At 43.7% G+C, this 12,543-nt stretch overlaps 1 protein-coding gene across 2 annotated transcripts in view; it reads right to left on the reverse strand.

Moving 5' to 3' along the window:
* Nucleotides 1-1,540: 1,540 nt before the first annotated feature.
* The window catches only part of LOC112251277 (ataxin-2-like protein), a 32,993-nt gene continuing 21,990 nt past the window's right edge, over nt 1,541-12,543 (reverse strand). For both annotated transcript variants that reach the window (XM_042321973.1, XM_042321974.1), the window contains 8 exons: nt 11,702-11,851; nt 11,512-11,575; nt 11,182-11,345; nt 10,851-10,974; nt 10,540-10,655; nt 3,751-3,933; nt 2,222-2,393; nt 1,541-2,129 (listed from right to left, as the gene is read on the reverse strand). In XM_042321973.1, the coding sequence (XP_042177907.1) occupies nt 2,071-2,129; nt 2,222-2,393; nt 3,751-3,933; nt 10,540-10,655; nt 10,851-10,974; nt 11,182-11,345; nt 11,512-11,575; nt 11,702-11,851 (1,032 nt within the window). In that variant the 3' untranslated portion in view covers nt 1,541-2,070. The remainder of the gene's footprint in view (nt 2,130-2,221; nt 2,394-3,750; nt 3,934-10,539; nt 10,656-10,850; nt 10,975-11,181; nt 11,346-11,511; nt 11,576-11,701; nt 11,852-12,543) is intronic.

The following is a 12,543-nucleotide window of genomic DNA, read 5'->3' on the forward strand; positions in this document are numbered from 1 at the left end:
GAACACTTAAACACAATGTAACTCCAAGTCAGACTTCTATGAAATTAAACTGTCCAACACTGATAAATTTCACATGCTGTTGTGCAAATGGAATAGACAACAGGTGGAAATTCAAGACACCCCCAATAAAGGAGTGGTTCTGCAGGTGGTGACCAGACCACTTTTCAGTTCCTATGCTTCCTGGCGGTGCTTTCACTTTAGTGGTAGCATGAGACGGAGTCTACAACCCACACAAGTGGCTCAGGTAGTGCAGCTCATCCAGGATGAAACATCAATGCGAGCTGTGGCAAGAAGGTTTGCTGTGTGTGTCAGCGTAGTGTCCAGAGCATGTAGGCGCTACCAGGAGACAGGCCAGTACATCAGGGGACGTGGAGGAGGCCGTAGGAGGGCAACAACCCAGCAGCAGGACCGCTACCTCTGCCTTTGTGTAAGGAGAAGCAGGAGGAGCACTGCCAGAGCCCTGCAAAATGACCTCCAGAAGGCCACAAATGAGCACGTGTCTGCTCAAACAGTCAGAAACAGACTCCATGAGGGCCCGACGTCCACAGGTGGGTGTTGTGCTTTTACAGCCCAACACCGTGCAGGACGTTTGGCATTTGCCAGAGAACACCAAGATTGGCAAATGCGCCCTGTGCGCTTCACAGATGAAAGCAGGTTCACACTGAGCACGTGACAGACGAGACGCCATGGAGAACGTTCTGCTGCCTGCAACATCCTCCAGCATGAGCGGTTTGGCGGTGGGTCAGTCGTGGGGTGGCATTTCTTTGGGGGGCCGCACAGCCCTCCATGTGCTCGCCAGACGTAGCCTGACTGCCATTAGGTACCGAGATGAGATCCTCAGACCCCTTGTGAGACCATATGCTGGTGCGGTTGGCCCTGGGTTCCTCCTAATGCAAGACAATGCTAGACCTCATGTGGCTGGAGTGTGTCAGCAGTTCCTGCAAGAGGAAGGCATTGATGCTATGGACTGGCCCGCCCGTTCCCCAGACCTGAATCCAATTGAGCACATCTGGGACATCATGTCTCGCTCCATCCACCCGTGTTGCACCACAGACTGTCCAGGAGTTGGCGGATGCTTTAGTCCAGGTCTGGGAGGAGATCCCTCAGGAGACCATCCGCCACCTCATCAGGAGCATGCCCAGGCGTTGTAGGGAGGTCATACAGTCACGTGGAGGCCACACACACTACCGAGCCTCATTTTGACTTGTTTTAAGGACATTAGAGGCTGATCCAACTTTGATGTAGTGTGGTTTTCCACTTTAATTTTGAATGTGACTCCAAATCCAGACCTCCATGGGTTGATAAATTTGTTTTCCATGTGATTTTGTCAGCACATTCAACTATGTAAAGAATAAGTATAAGAAGTATTTAATAAGAATATTTCATTCATATCTAGGATGTGTTATTTTAGTGTTCCCTTTATTTTTTTGAGCAGTATATACATTTCAATAAATTATATATATACACACACACACCTAAATTAACAAGATTCCTTTTCAATAATTTCACCCTTGCACAGAAAATAAGAGTTCTGGTAGCATTTGAGGTTGAGTAAACTTTATTTTTATGATTTTTCATTTTTTGTATTTTTAGTTTATTTATTAATGGTTACCTGTAAAAGGAGAAAGGGAAGTAGGTTGGGGTTAAAAGGGAGCAAGTTTCATTGTGATAAGTCCTATGATCTCTTCAGTCTGAGGCCATGTCAATCCTCTCAACTTAAAAATGGAACCAGCTAGTGAGGACTCAGTCTTTCTAGGCTTTCATAAAAACAAAACCTTTTTTCTTCTCTGTCCTTAACCAAGAAGCCTTTGACGAGCTCTCTTTGATTAAGAACTCTAGCTTAAAAAACAGGAGAGAAAAAAAAAGTTGCTTATTTTGAGGGCGAGAGGAGAGAAGTGGGGGGGGCTTCAGTTCAGACTAGTTTAGCCGATCAGCGAACAACTTGATTGTGTCCCTCAATGGGATTGCGTCAGTCATAAGACTCAGGGAGGGACTGGGGGCATCAGCTCCCTGTCCTCAGCTCCTCTGTCTCCTGCTTCTTCTGTGGTCCTCTAGGTGTAGGTAGGGGTGTCAGTTTCCAGGGGGGTGGAAGGAGAGCTGCTGAGTGGGGTGAGCCTGCACCTGTACAGCTAGAACACAGAACAACAGTCACTGAAGAAGATCTGGAAATGTAAAGCTAATTTCTATTGGGGAGGTTTAGCTCTGACTTGAAGTTACTTACCCTGTGGATGTTGGATGTAGTAGTGTTGGTGCGCCCCCTGCTGGGGGGGAGGGCCGTGCTGCTGGGCTGAGCCTGGGCCTTGCTGTGGGGGTGGAGCATAGTGCAGCATCATCTGGGGCGGGCCGTGGCCTCCTGGGTGGTGAGGGCCAGACATACCTTGGGCAACATGGGCCTGGAGCGAGAGGGGGCAAGATGATGTCAACCATATTTAAAATTCAAGACTAGTGGTCTACAGACTCATGGAGATGGAAAGATTCAGAGCGCAAAATGGGTGGCTCTTTGTAGAACGTAGTCCTACCTTCGTTACTAGCGACTTTTTGGCGCAGCTCAATCGGACTACGAAGAGTTCATTGTGGGGGCAGTGTTAATAGAGCTCTGCTAACTGACAGGCCTGACTAAAATTGTGACATGTCAGAAGTGCTTCAACATGAAATATAAGAATTTCACAGAATGTTCCTTGAGCTGTCAGTTTAGAGTGACCAAAAGAAGCAAAATCAGTTCTCATGTCGTCATCAAGCAGAGCAGCACCAGCTGAACCGTAGTTATCGTTACCCAGACTTAGAGCCACCATACACAGAACTAGCTGTGCGCAGGGAGCGAGTGACCGGAGCAGCTAATGGAGGAAGTTAGTTCGTAAAGGGCCGGGGTGTTAAATTTGGCAAAAGCCAATCAGGCCTGGGTAGGGTAGGGCCTGAACATCGTAGGCATGGGTAAGGGCTCAGGCTTAAAGTTCATGCCAGTGCAGGGCTCTACAGTGTTGTGTAGGCAATGACGTTGTTGCTTGGTTCCTTGATAAAACATTTTATTTAACTAGGCAAGTCAGTTAACAAAATCTTATTTACAATGACTGTTCATTGATCTGATCTACATAGGCTATGCAAAGTAGTATTTTGCATTGATAACCAACTAATCTCAGCGACTGTTTAAACAAAACATTGTTGCCTTATTAGAATCCCCACAAAAGTGTATTTTGTTGAGAAGTAATAACTGATTCCAGGCTATTTTGAAACAGTAAAAACAGCTAGTAGCCATGAGCCTTTTCTCCTGAATATCAAATTGAGATGTAGGTTACTGGCAAGTATAACAATATTTGCCAGGGAATACTATATTTAAATATGATGATTTCACAAGGAGATGTGGTAAGCTAAAAGGCTAGCTAGTTTGCTATGTTTCTAGCCAGGTTAAAGCCAGCTAGTTACTACTAGCAAGGGAAGATTAACGCAACTCTTTTCACCACAAATGAGAAGACTTGTAAATGGGAGTCTTGGAAACACGGACTGGCGAGGGCATAATGTTACCAGCCGGTGTCCACTGCTTCAAAAAAAATAAAAATACCCACGCATGTAGATCAACAGCATGAAGCTCGTATCGGCCTTATGCAATTGAAACAAAAAATACTGACTTGTGCTACATCCTTATATTATCGCAATGTTTGACTTAGTATCACTGTTTGCTTAGATCTGTTAGTCCTTTCTTTCTGGAGAGTTGAATGTATGTGGGCTGTGGGTCAAGAGTAGTCTGGTGTTTACCTGTGTGAGCTGTCCCAGGCCGGGGTAGTGTTGGGCCATGGGCTGGTGGGTGGGCAGGCTGTAGCCCTGCATGGGGTAAGAGGCCTGGGGAGAGCTGTGGCCAGGGGGCATGTTAGGGGGTGTGGGCGCTGGCAGGGGCCCAGAGTGGTACATGGACTGGGGCTGGGGGCCTCCCTGGCCCGACTGAAGAGAGGAAGGGAAGTATGTTAGGAAATTATATACTCGTGATACACAACAATGAGACGAACACTATATTCACACAGACTAAAAACAGGCTGTTCAGGATAAATAGGCTGTGTTTTAGCCAGCCAAATAGAAAAAGTAGCCAGCTAGGTGCCTCTCGAAGAAGCTCCATTGTGGTGGCCTCTGGTACATTCTAGAGGTCGACCGATTAATTAGGGCCGATTTCATAACAATCGGAAATCGGTATTATTGGACACTTAAATATATATATTATTTTTTTCAATCTTTATGTAACTAGGCAAGTCAGTTACAAACACATTCTTATTTTCAGTGACTGCCTAGGAACGGTGGGTTAACTGCCTCGTTCAGGTGCAGAACGACAGATTTTCACCTTGTCAGCCCGGGGGATTCAACCTTACAGTTAACTAGTCCAACGCTCTAACCACCTGATTACATTGCACTCCACGAGGAGACTACCTGTTACGCGAATACAGTAAGCCAAGGTAAGTTGCTAGCTAGCATTAAACTTATCTTATAAAAAACAATCATAAATCACTAGTTAACTACACACGGTTGATGATATTACTAGTTTATCTAGCATGTCCTGCGTTGCATATAATCGATGCGTTGCGTATTGTTGCTCCAAGTATACATTTTTAAACCTGCATATTTAACTAAAAGAAATCCAGGTTAGCAGGCAATATTAATCAGGTGAAATTGTGTCACTTCTCTTGCGTTCATTGCACGCAGAGTCAGTGTATATGTAACAGTTGGGGCCGCATAATTTACCAGAATTGTACATAATTATGACATAACATTGAAGGTTGTGCAATGTAACAGGAATATTTAGACTTACGGTTCCGTATTTCACTGAAAGAATAAACGTCTGGTTTCCGTATTCGGCCAAATTAATGACCCAAGGCTCGTATTTCTGTGTGTTATGTTACAACTAAGTATGATAGAACAGTCTGATTGAGCGATGGTAGGCAGTAGCAGGCTCGTAAGCATTCATTCAAACAGCACTTTTGTGCTTTTTGCCAGCTGCTCGTCGCGGTGCTTCAAGTCTATCAACTTCTGAGATTAGGCTGGTGTAACCGATGTGAAATGGCTAGCTAGTTAGCGGGGTGCGCGTTAATAGCGTTTCAAACTTCACTCGCTCTGAGTCTTGGAGTGGTTGTTCCCCTTGCTCTGCATGGGTAACGCTGCGTCGAGGGTGGCTGTTGTCGTTGTGTTCTTGGTTGGAGCCCAGGGAGGAGCGAGGAGAGGGACGGAAGCTATACTGTTACAGGCACTTTAGTATTGCCAGTGTAAGAACATCCAATAGTCAAAAGGTAAATAAAATAAAAAAATGGTAGAGAGAGAAATAGTCCTATAATTCCTATAATAACTACAACCTAAAACTTCTTACCTGGGAATATTGAAGACTCATGTTAAAAGAACCACCAGCTTTCATATGTTCTCATGATCTGAGCAAGGAACATAAACCTTAGCTTTCTTACATGGCACATATTGCACTTTTACTTTCTTCTCCAACACTTTGTTTTTGCATTATTGAAACCAAATTGAACATGTTTCATTATTTGAGGCTAAATTGATTTTATTGATGTATTATATTAAGTTATAATAAATGTTAATTCAGTATTGTTGTAATTTTCATTATAAAAAAAAAAAAGTCAGATTAATCGCTATCAGCTTTTTTTGGTCCTCCAATAAATCGGTATCGGCGTTGAAAAATCATAAATCGGTCGACCTCTAGTACATTCTAATGCCTTGATTCCATCCAAAATACACAGCAAAATTATTACCTCCCAGATTGGAAAAGTGTAGTAATTGTGTATTAAGACTTCACAACTTAAATGACAGAAAATGTATAAATTCAGTTTTAGTTTGATATCTATATGATCAGTACTATTTTCCAAGTAAGAGAACATTCAACTTGAAACATTTTGCATCTTGAGATTGTCGTATTAGCGGTTTTACTGCAAGATATGAATTGCCATAACGATCTTTATTTAAATTACAAAAGTAAATAGCCCACATTATTGTAAATGAATTAAAGGTCAAATCAGTGTTTCCTAATCAAAGGGGTGCACATTTTTGCCCTAGCACAAGACCGCTGATTCAAATGATCGACTAATCGTTATCTTTGATGATTTGAAGCAATACTTTTAGCTGATTCCTTACTAAGGTCAATACATTTTAATATTATTGAATTCCGTTTTAATGCCTGGATTCTACGAGGGCCCTAATGATCATATTTGGACCAGAATGAGGCTCTCCACTACCTATTGCTGCAGCGATGATTCACTATCTTCATCTAATGTTTTCATAACGTATCTGCAGATAATCGCCAAAGATCCCAGGCAAATTAAGAAGCCAAATGAACTGATGCGATTCGGTAGTATACACTAACTGACAAGTCACTCACTTTACCGTCACTGTCGGGCAATCCGACATCCTACGAAATATTGTGTTTTACAGTGCCTTGCGAAAGTATTCGGCCCCCTTGAACTTTGCGACCTTTTGCCACATTTCAGGCTTCAAACATAAAGATATAAAACTGTATTTTTTTGTGAAGAATCAACAAGTGGGACACAATCATGAAGTGGAACGACATTTATTGGATATTTCAAACTTTAACAAATCAAAAAGTGAAAAATTGGGCGTGCAAAATTATTCAGCCCCCTTAAGTTAATACTTTGTAGCGCCACCTTTTGCTGCGATTACAGCTGTAAGTCGCTTGGGGTGTCTATCAGTTTTGCACATCGAGAGACGGAAAATTTTTCCCATTCCTCCTTGCAAAACAGCTCGAGCTCAGTGAGGTTGGATGGAGAGCATTTGTGAACAGCAGTTTTCAGTTCTTTCCACAGATTCTCGATTGGATTCAGGTCTGGACTTTGACTTGGCCATTCTAACACCTGGATATGTTTATTTTTGAACCATTCCATTGTAGATTTTGCTTTATGTTTTGGATCATTGTCTTGTTGGAAGACAAATCTCCGTCCCAGTCTCAGGTCTTTTGCAGACTCCATCAGGTTCTTCCAGAATGGTCCTGTATTTGGCTCCATCCATCTTCCCATCAATTTTAACCATCTTCCCTGTCCCTGCTGAAGAAAAGCAGGCCCAAACCATGATGCTGCCACCACCATGTTTGACAGTGGGGATGGTGTGTTCAGGGTGATGAGCTGTGTTGCTTTTACGCCAAACATAACGTTTTGCATTGTTGCCAAAAAGTTCAATTTTGGTTTCATCTGACCAGAGCACCTTCTTCCACATGTTTGGTGTGTCTCCCAGGTGGCTTGTGGCAAACTTTAAACGACACTTTTTACGGATATCTTTAAGAAATGGCTTTCTTCTTGCCACTCTTCCATAAAGGCCAGATTTGTGCAATATACGACTGATTGTTGTCCTATGGACAGAGTCTCCCACCTCAGCTGTAGATCTCTGCAGTTCATCCAGAGTGATCATGGGCCTCTTGGCTGCATCTCTGATCAGTCTTCTCCTTGTATGAGCTGAAAGTTTAGAGGGACGGCCAGGTCTTGGTAGATTTGCAGTGGTCTGATACTCATTCCATTTCAATATTATCGCTTGCACAGTGCTCCTTGGGATGTTTAAAAGCTTGGGAAATCTTTTTGTATCCAAATCCGGCTTTAAACTTCTTCTCAACAGTATCTCGGACCTGCCTGGTGTGTTCCTTGTTCTTCATGATGCTCTCTGCGCTTTTAACGGACCTCTGAGACTATCACAGTGCAGGTGCATTTATACGGAGACTTGATTACACACAGGTGGATTGTATTTATCATCATTAGTCATTTAGGTCAACATTGGATCATTCAGAGATCCTCACTGAACTTCTGGAGAGAGTTTGCTGCACTGAAAGTAAAGGGGCTGAATAATTTTGCACGCCCAATTTTTCAGTTTTTGATTTGTTAAAAAAGTTTGAAATATCCAATAAATGTCGTTCCACTTCATGATTGTGTCCCACTTGTTGTTGATTCTTCACAAAAAAAAATACAGTTTTATATCTTTATGTTTGAAGCCTGAAATGTGGCAAAAGGTCGCAAAGTTCAAGGGGGCCGAATACTTTTGCAAGGCACTGTACTTGTCCAGATGCGACACCATGTACATATAACCACGTTGCATGATTTATGAATGGCAAAGCGATAAATATTGACTTCATACAGTCAGTTCGACACCTTTTATGAACTAGTCAACACTTGCTTGTCAGTTGTCAATCAAAGCACAGTAGGCTAAATAGCCCATGCGACATGACGCTGCGTGGCTGGCTATGTGAAACGCTAACGAAAATAAATTAAATGTGCAAGAAAACAATTAGTTTAAGTGGATTTCGACCCATCGTTACCACTTACATTACATGGGACAAGCAAATCCACATTAATCTGGCGCTCTCCCTCCTCCGTGTAAAGACATTTAAATGCAACCAACCCCAGGCGGGACAGACCGCAGCAGTGTTGCCAACTAATTGTCAGGGTAAGTTGCTAGAGGCAGGTTGATTAGTTGCTAAAAGACATTGTCATATCATTGCGTGATAACGTAGAATACACAATAACGTTACTCAAATTGACTGGCCATCTCGGTAAAAAATATGATCTGACATTTGTTCAGGTTGTTCAGGTAGACCACTCTTTTCTGTACATTTTTGATTGATGTTGTAAGTTCTGTTCAAGATCAAACATTCGTGACCAACTATATTCATTGGGTTTGGCTCGTCGAACCCGTACTGCTGCCAGCCAGCCAACAATGAGTTGCAATTTGCTGAAATTGCTGCTGACCTGCTGCTGCCTGTGCACGGGTTGAGCGCCTGCTGCTGACATCACTCACAATGCACTTTTACAGCCAGGCACGTGTGTTGCGAGTGTGTGACAGAATTATTTTTGTGTCATTTAGAGGGAAAATGCATGCATTTTAGCCACAAAATAAGTTGCCAGGGTAGTCTGAAAAGTTGCTAAATCTAGCAACAAAATTGCTTCATTGGCATCACTGGACCACAGACTGTTTACCCATCAGCGCTCGCTTTGTGATTGACAGGAACCTATCCTATCAATAGACCGCTAGAACATTCATATGGTTCATTCTAGCAGTACAGGGTTCGACGGACTAGCGAATATAATCTTTTACATGACAAGTAGCCTAGTTAATTAACGAAGTGGAAAAAGTAGAGGGTTGAAAGGGAGTCGGACCGACAGACGGTGCTAATGGTAAAACACTGAATTAGGGGCTCAAGCTGGTCAATGTAAAAAGGCTTCCAGTGATTTAAAAATAATTAATATTCCAAGTATAAATACACATAAAGTACACACATATATTGAGCAAAATAGTGTTTTTTAAATGGCGAACTTCAAGGAGTAGGGCATTGAAGGAGTTGGTCTGATAGGAATTTGTGAATTCATCGGCCTCCTACTTTGATTGTTTGTGGAGCAATAGAGAACAAAAGAGAAAAGCACACCCTGCCACTTGGGGCATGTCATGAGCTGGATCACCTATTGAGATGTGCCTTGTGTTAAGTAAATCAGATGTTGAGGTGAAAAGGAGACTGGAGTGTTTGTTATCCATTCATATCCATTGCATTTAACACAAGTGACACATTACTTTGTGTGGAAAGCCATATTACTTTATGATAAAACATTTTTTTATCAGCATTTGTTTGACTGTCTGAGGGAGCAAGGAGCTCTCTACCAAAAATAGAAGCAACTAATTAATTTCAATAATAACATTCTCAAAATAACAGTCACATGTTTAATCTAAAAGTTACAATTCAACTAATGCAAGAGCACCAGCCTCTGCCATATGGACACAGACAGATAAACCGTGATCCATTGGCGGCTAAAGAAAAAGAAATTCAGGTTGGCCTGTAGACTACAACGTCCATCGTCAACTAAGTAAAATACATAGGCCTAAAGCCGACAAATAAAAACAAGACAGACCGCACCTCCATGACCCATAAAGATTAAGGGCACACTTTCCACTAGATGGAAAACCCCTCTATGGGCTTTGCTATCACAGAAGCGATCAATAGCAAAGATCAGAGGTGCGCCCTCTACACATTTCTATGGACAGCAGCAGCCATGACATTTTTCTAAAACAGCTTTTCACTGCTTGCTCAAGAACTCAATGAGGGATCAAGTCAAGCTCGGATCATGGTGCCCGATTCGGCAAGTAACACTTTTTTTTACAAAGTAACTTCAATAATATTACGTCATTTGAAAAAGTAACGTAAACAGAATACTCATAAAAGTAATCTGATTATATAACAAGTTACTTTAACGCACAACTCCCAACAATGCTGGAGTGTCACTTTAATTACAGGCTCCTCACATAAAACATGAAGCAAAATCACTGACAAGACAGAATCGATCCTACACCAGTACATGAATCGCTCCACCACATAAAGTAAGCGAAAGATCGCTGGTTTGAATACCGGAGCCGATAGAGTGATAAATCTGTCCATGTGGCCCTGAGCAAAGCGGCCGTACTACTATGGCTGAACCAGTAAAAAAACAACACATTTTACTGCACCTGTCCAGTGTTTGTGACAAAACAAACATGCACACACACACACACACACACATGGGCTGGTTGGTTTACCTGTCCGTGCCCAGGGCTGGGGGCAGTGTGCTGGGGAGGGGGCTGGCTCCCAGTAGGGGTGCTGGAGGGCTGGGGAGGGTGCATGGAGCTAGAATGGTGGGAGAACTGCTGGGAGGCTAAGAGACAGATGGAAGACTAACTTGAACCTCAAGTATGTGGATTCAAACATCATTTACAAACCAAAGAAGCATGAACAATGGCAATCTTAGAAGAAATTAAACGTATTGATGCGACTGTCTAAGCAGGACCATGTCTAAAATGACGAAGTCTTGCCGAGTGTACTTTTAAACTGAAACTGTGCGTTATCTTACCATACATGGCCTGTTGTGGTCCCGGGGGACCCTCTGTCTGTCCGGGGTACTGAGGGCCCATAGCCTGGGGGTGGCCCGCCTGGGTCAGCATCCTGGCCCCACCCTGCAGCATGGAGTACACCGGCTAGCACAGGGGGGAGAGAGCAGATAAAGAACGAAAGGGGAGAAAGAAAAAGAGTGAGAAAAGGGAATATAAGAACATTTAATGACATGAACAAAATAAACCATTTATTTCCTGTGCAAGTCAGGCATCTATTGAAACAAAGCCTCCATCCACAACACACATTGTGGACTGGTTAGCATTAGCAACATTAGCATGGTAGTAAACTACCTGTCCGGGGTAGTGGGGCATGCCCTGGATGACCTGACTGTACTGTAGGTAGGCCTGGGGGTAGGGGGAGGCCACCAGGGGAGGGCCTGCTGCAGACGCTGCAGCCTGGAGCATCTGGGGCTGGGAAGAGCCGTGGTGGTCCGGACGAGGGCCTACCACCTGGCCTGGGGGGGTTAACAACATACGGATCATAACTTTAGTCTATAGTTCTTTACTTGTTGATTTCAAATGTTCCAGAGTTGCTAAATTAAAAGAGCGTAACATTGAATAGAGATTATGACAGTGTTGTGACCAACCTATTGATTAGGCAACAGAATGGTGTTTGAGTACCTTTAGATCTGGGATACTTCCCCTGCTGGACTGAAGACATGGTGTACTGATACATTTGAGGAGCCTGGGAAACAAAGGACAGTTAGACCCCAACCTCAAATGTATACACACCATTTGTTTTTCAACACCCCAGACACACCAATGCTTATTTTTCACAGAGTCACACGCACAGCCTCAGTCCTAGTCATACCTGTACAGAGTGTCCCTGTATCTGTACGGGGGAGAGGTAGGACAGATAGGGGGTGCTGTAGATGGCCTGTTGTCCCGGGGGAGGCTGGAGCACCACAGAGGGGCTGGGAGGAGTGGGCCGCGGGGGGGTGGGGGCTGGGGACGGCTTCACCTGGGGAGGAGAGAAGTCGCACACTTCAGGTTGGTTGTGAGGTAAGTAAGCGTGTGTTTAGCTGAACAAATCACAGTTACATTTGGTGTATGTGTCTGAACATATAGTTTGGACCACCACCCAGGACATTGGATCTAATCCCAGAAGCCGACCCAAAACAACGGCGCCGCAGAAGGGGCAAGATGGACCGACCTCCTGGTCAGACTCCTTAGACGTGCACATCGCCCACCGCTCCAGAGTATACTACTCGCCAATGTCCAGTCTCTTAATAACAAGGTAGACAAAATTCGAGCAAGGGTTGCCTTCCAGAGAGACCGCAGAGAATGTTTCATGGCTCTCTCCAGCCACTGGGTTTCTCCATGCATCGCGCCTACAGAGACACCTCAGAAACACCTCTGGGAAGAGCGGGGGTGTATGCTTCATGATTAATAACGTCATACAGGAACTCAAGTCCCTCTGCTCACCCAACCTAGAATTCTTCAATCAATCAAATACTGGCTATATTACTTTCCAATAGAATTCTCATCAGTTATAGTCACAGCTGTTTCCCCTCAAGCAGACACCAATATGGCCCTCAAGGAACTTCACTGGACTCTATGTAAACTGGAAACCAGATATCCTGAGGCTGCATTTATTGTAGCTGGGGATTTTAATAAAGCAAATTTGAGAACAAGGCTACCAAAAATTCTATC

The sequence above is a fragment of the Oncorhynchus tshawytscha genome, linkage group LG01 (assembly GCF_018296145.1).
Source record: "Oncorhynchus tshawytscha isolate Ot180627B linkage group LG01, Otsh_v2.0, whole genome shotgun sequence".
In the NCBI taxonomy this organism is placed as follows: domain Eukaryota; kingdom Metazoa; phylum Chordata; class Actinopteri; order Salmoniformes; family Salmonidae; genus Oncorhynchus; species Oncorhynchus tshawytscha.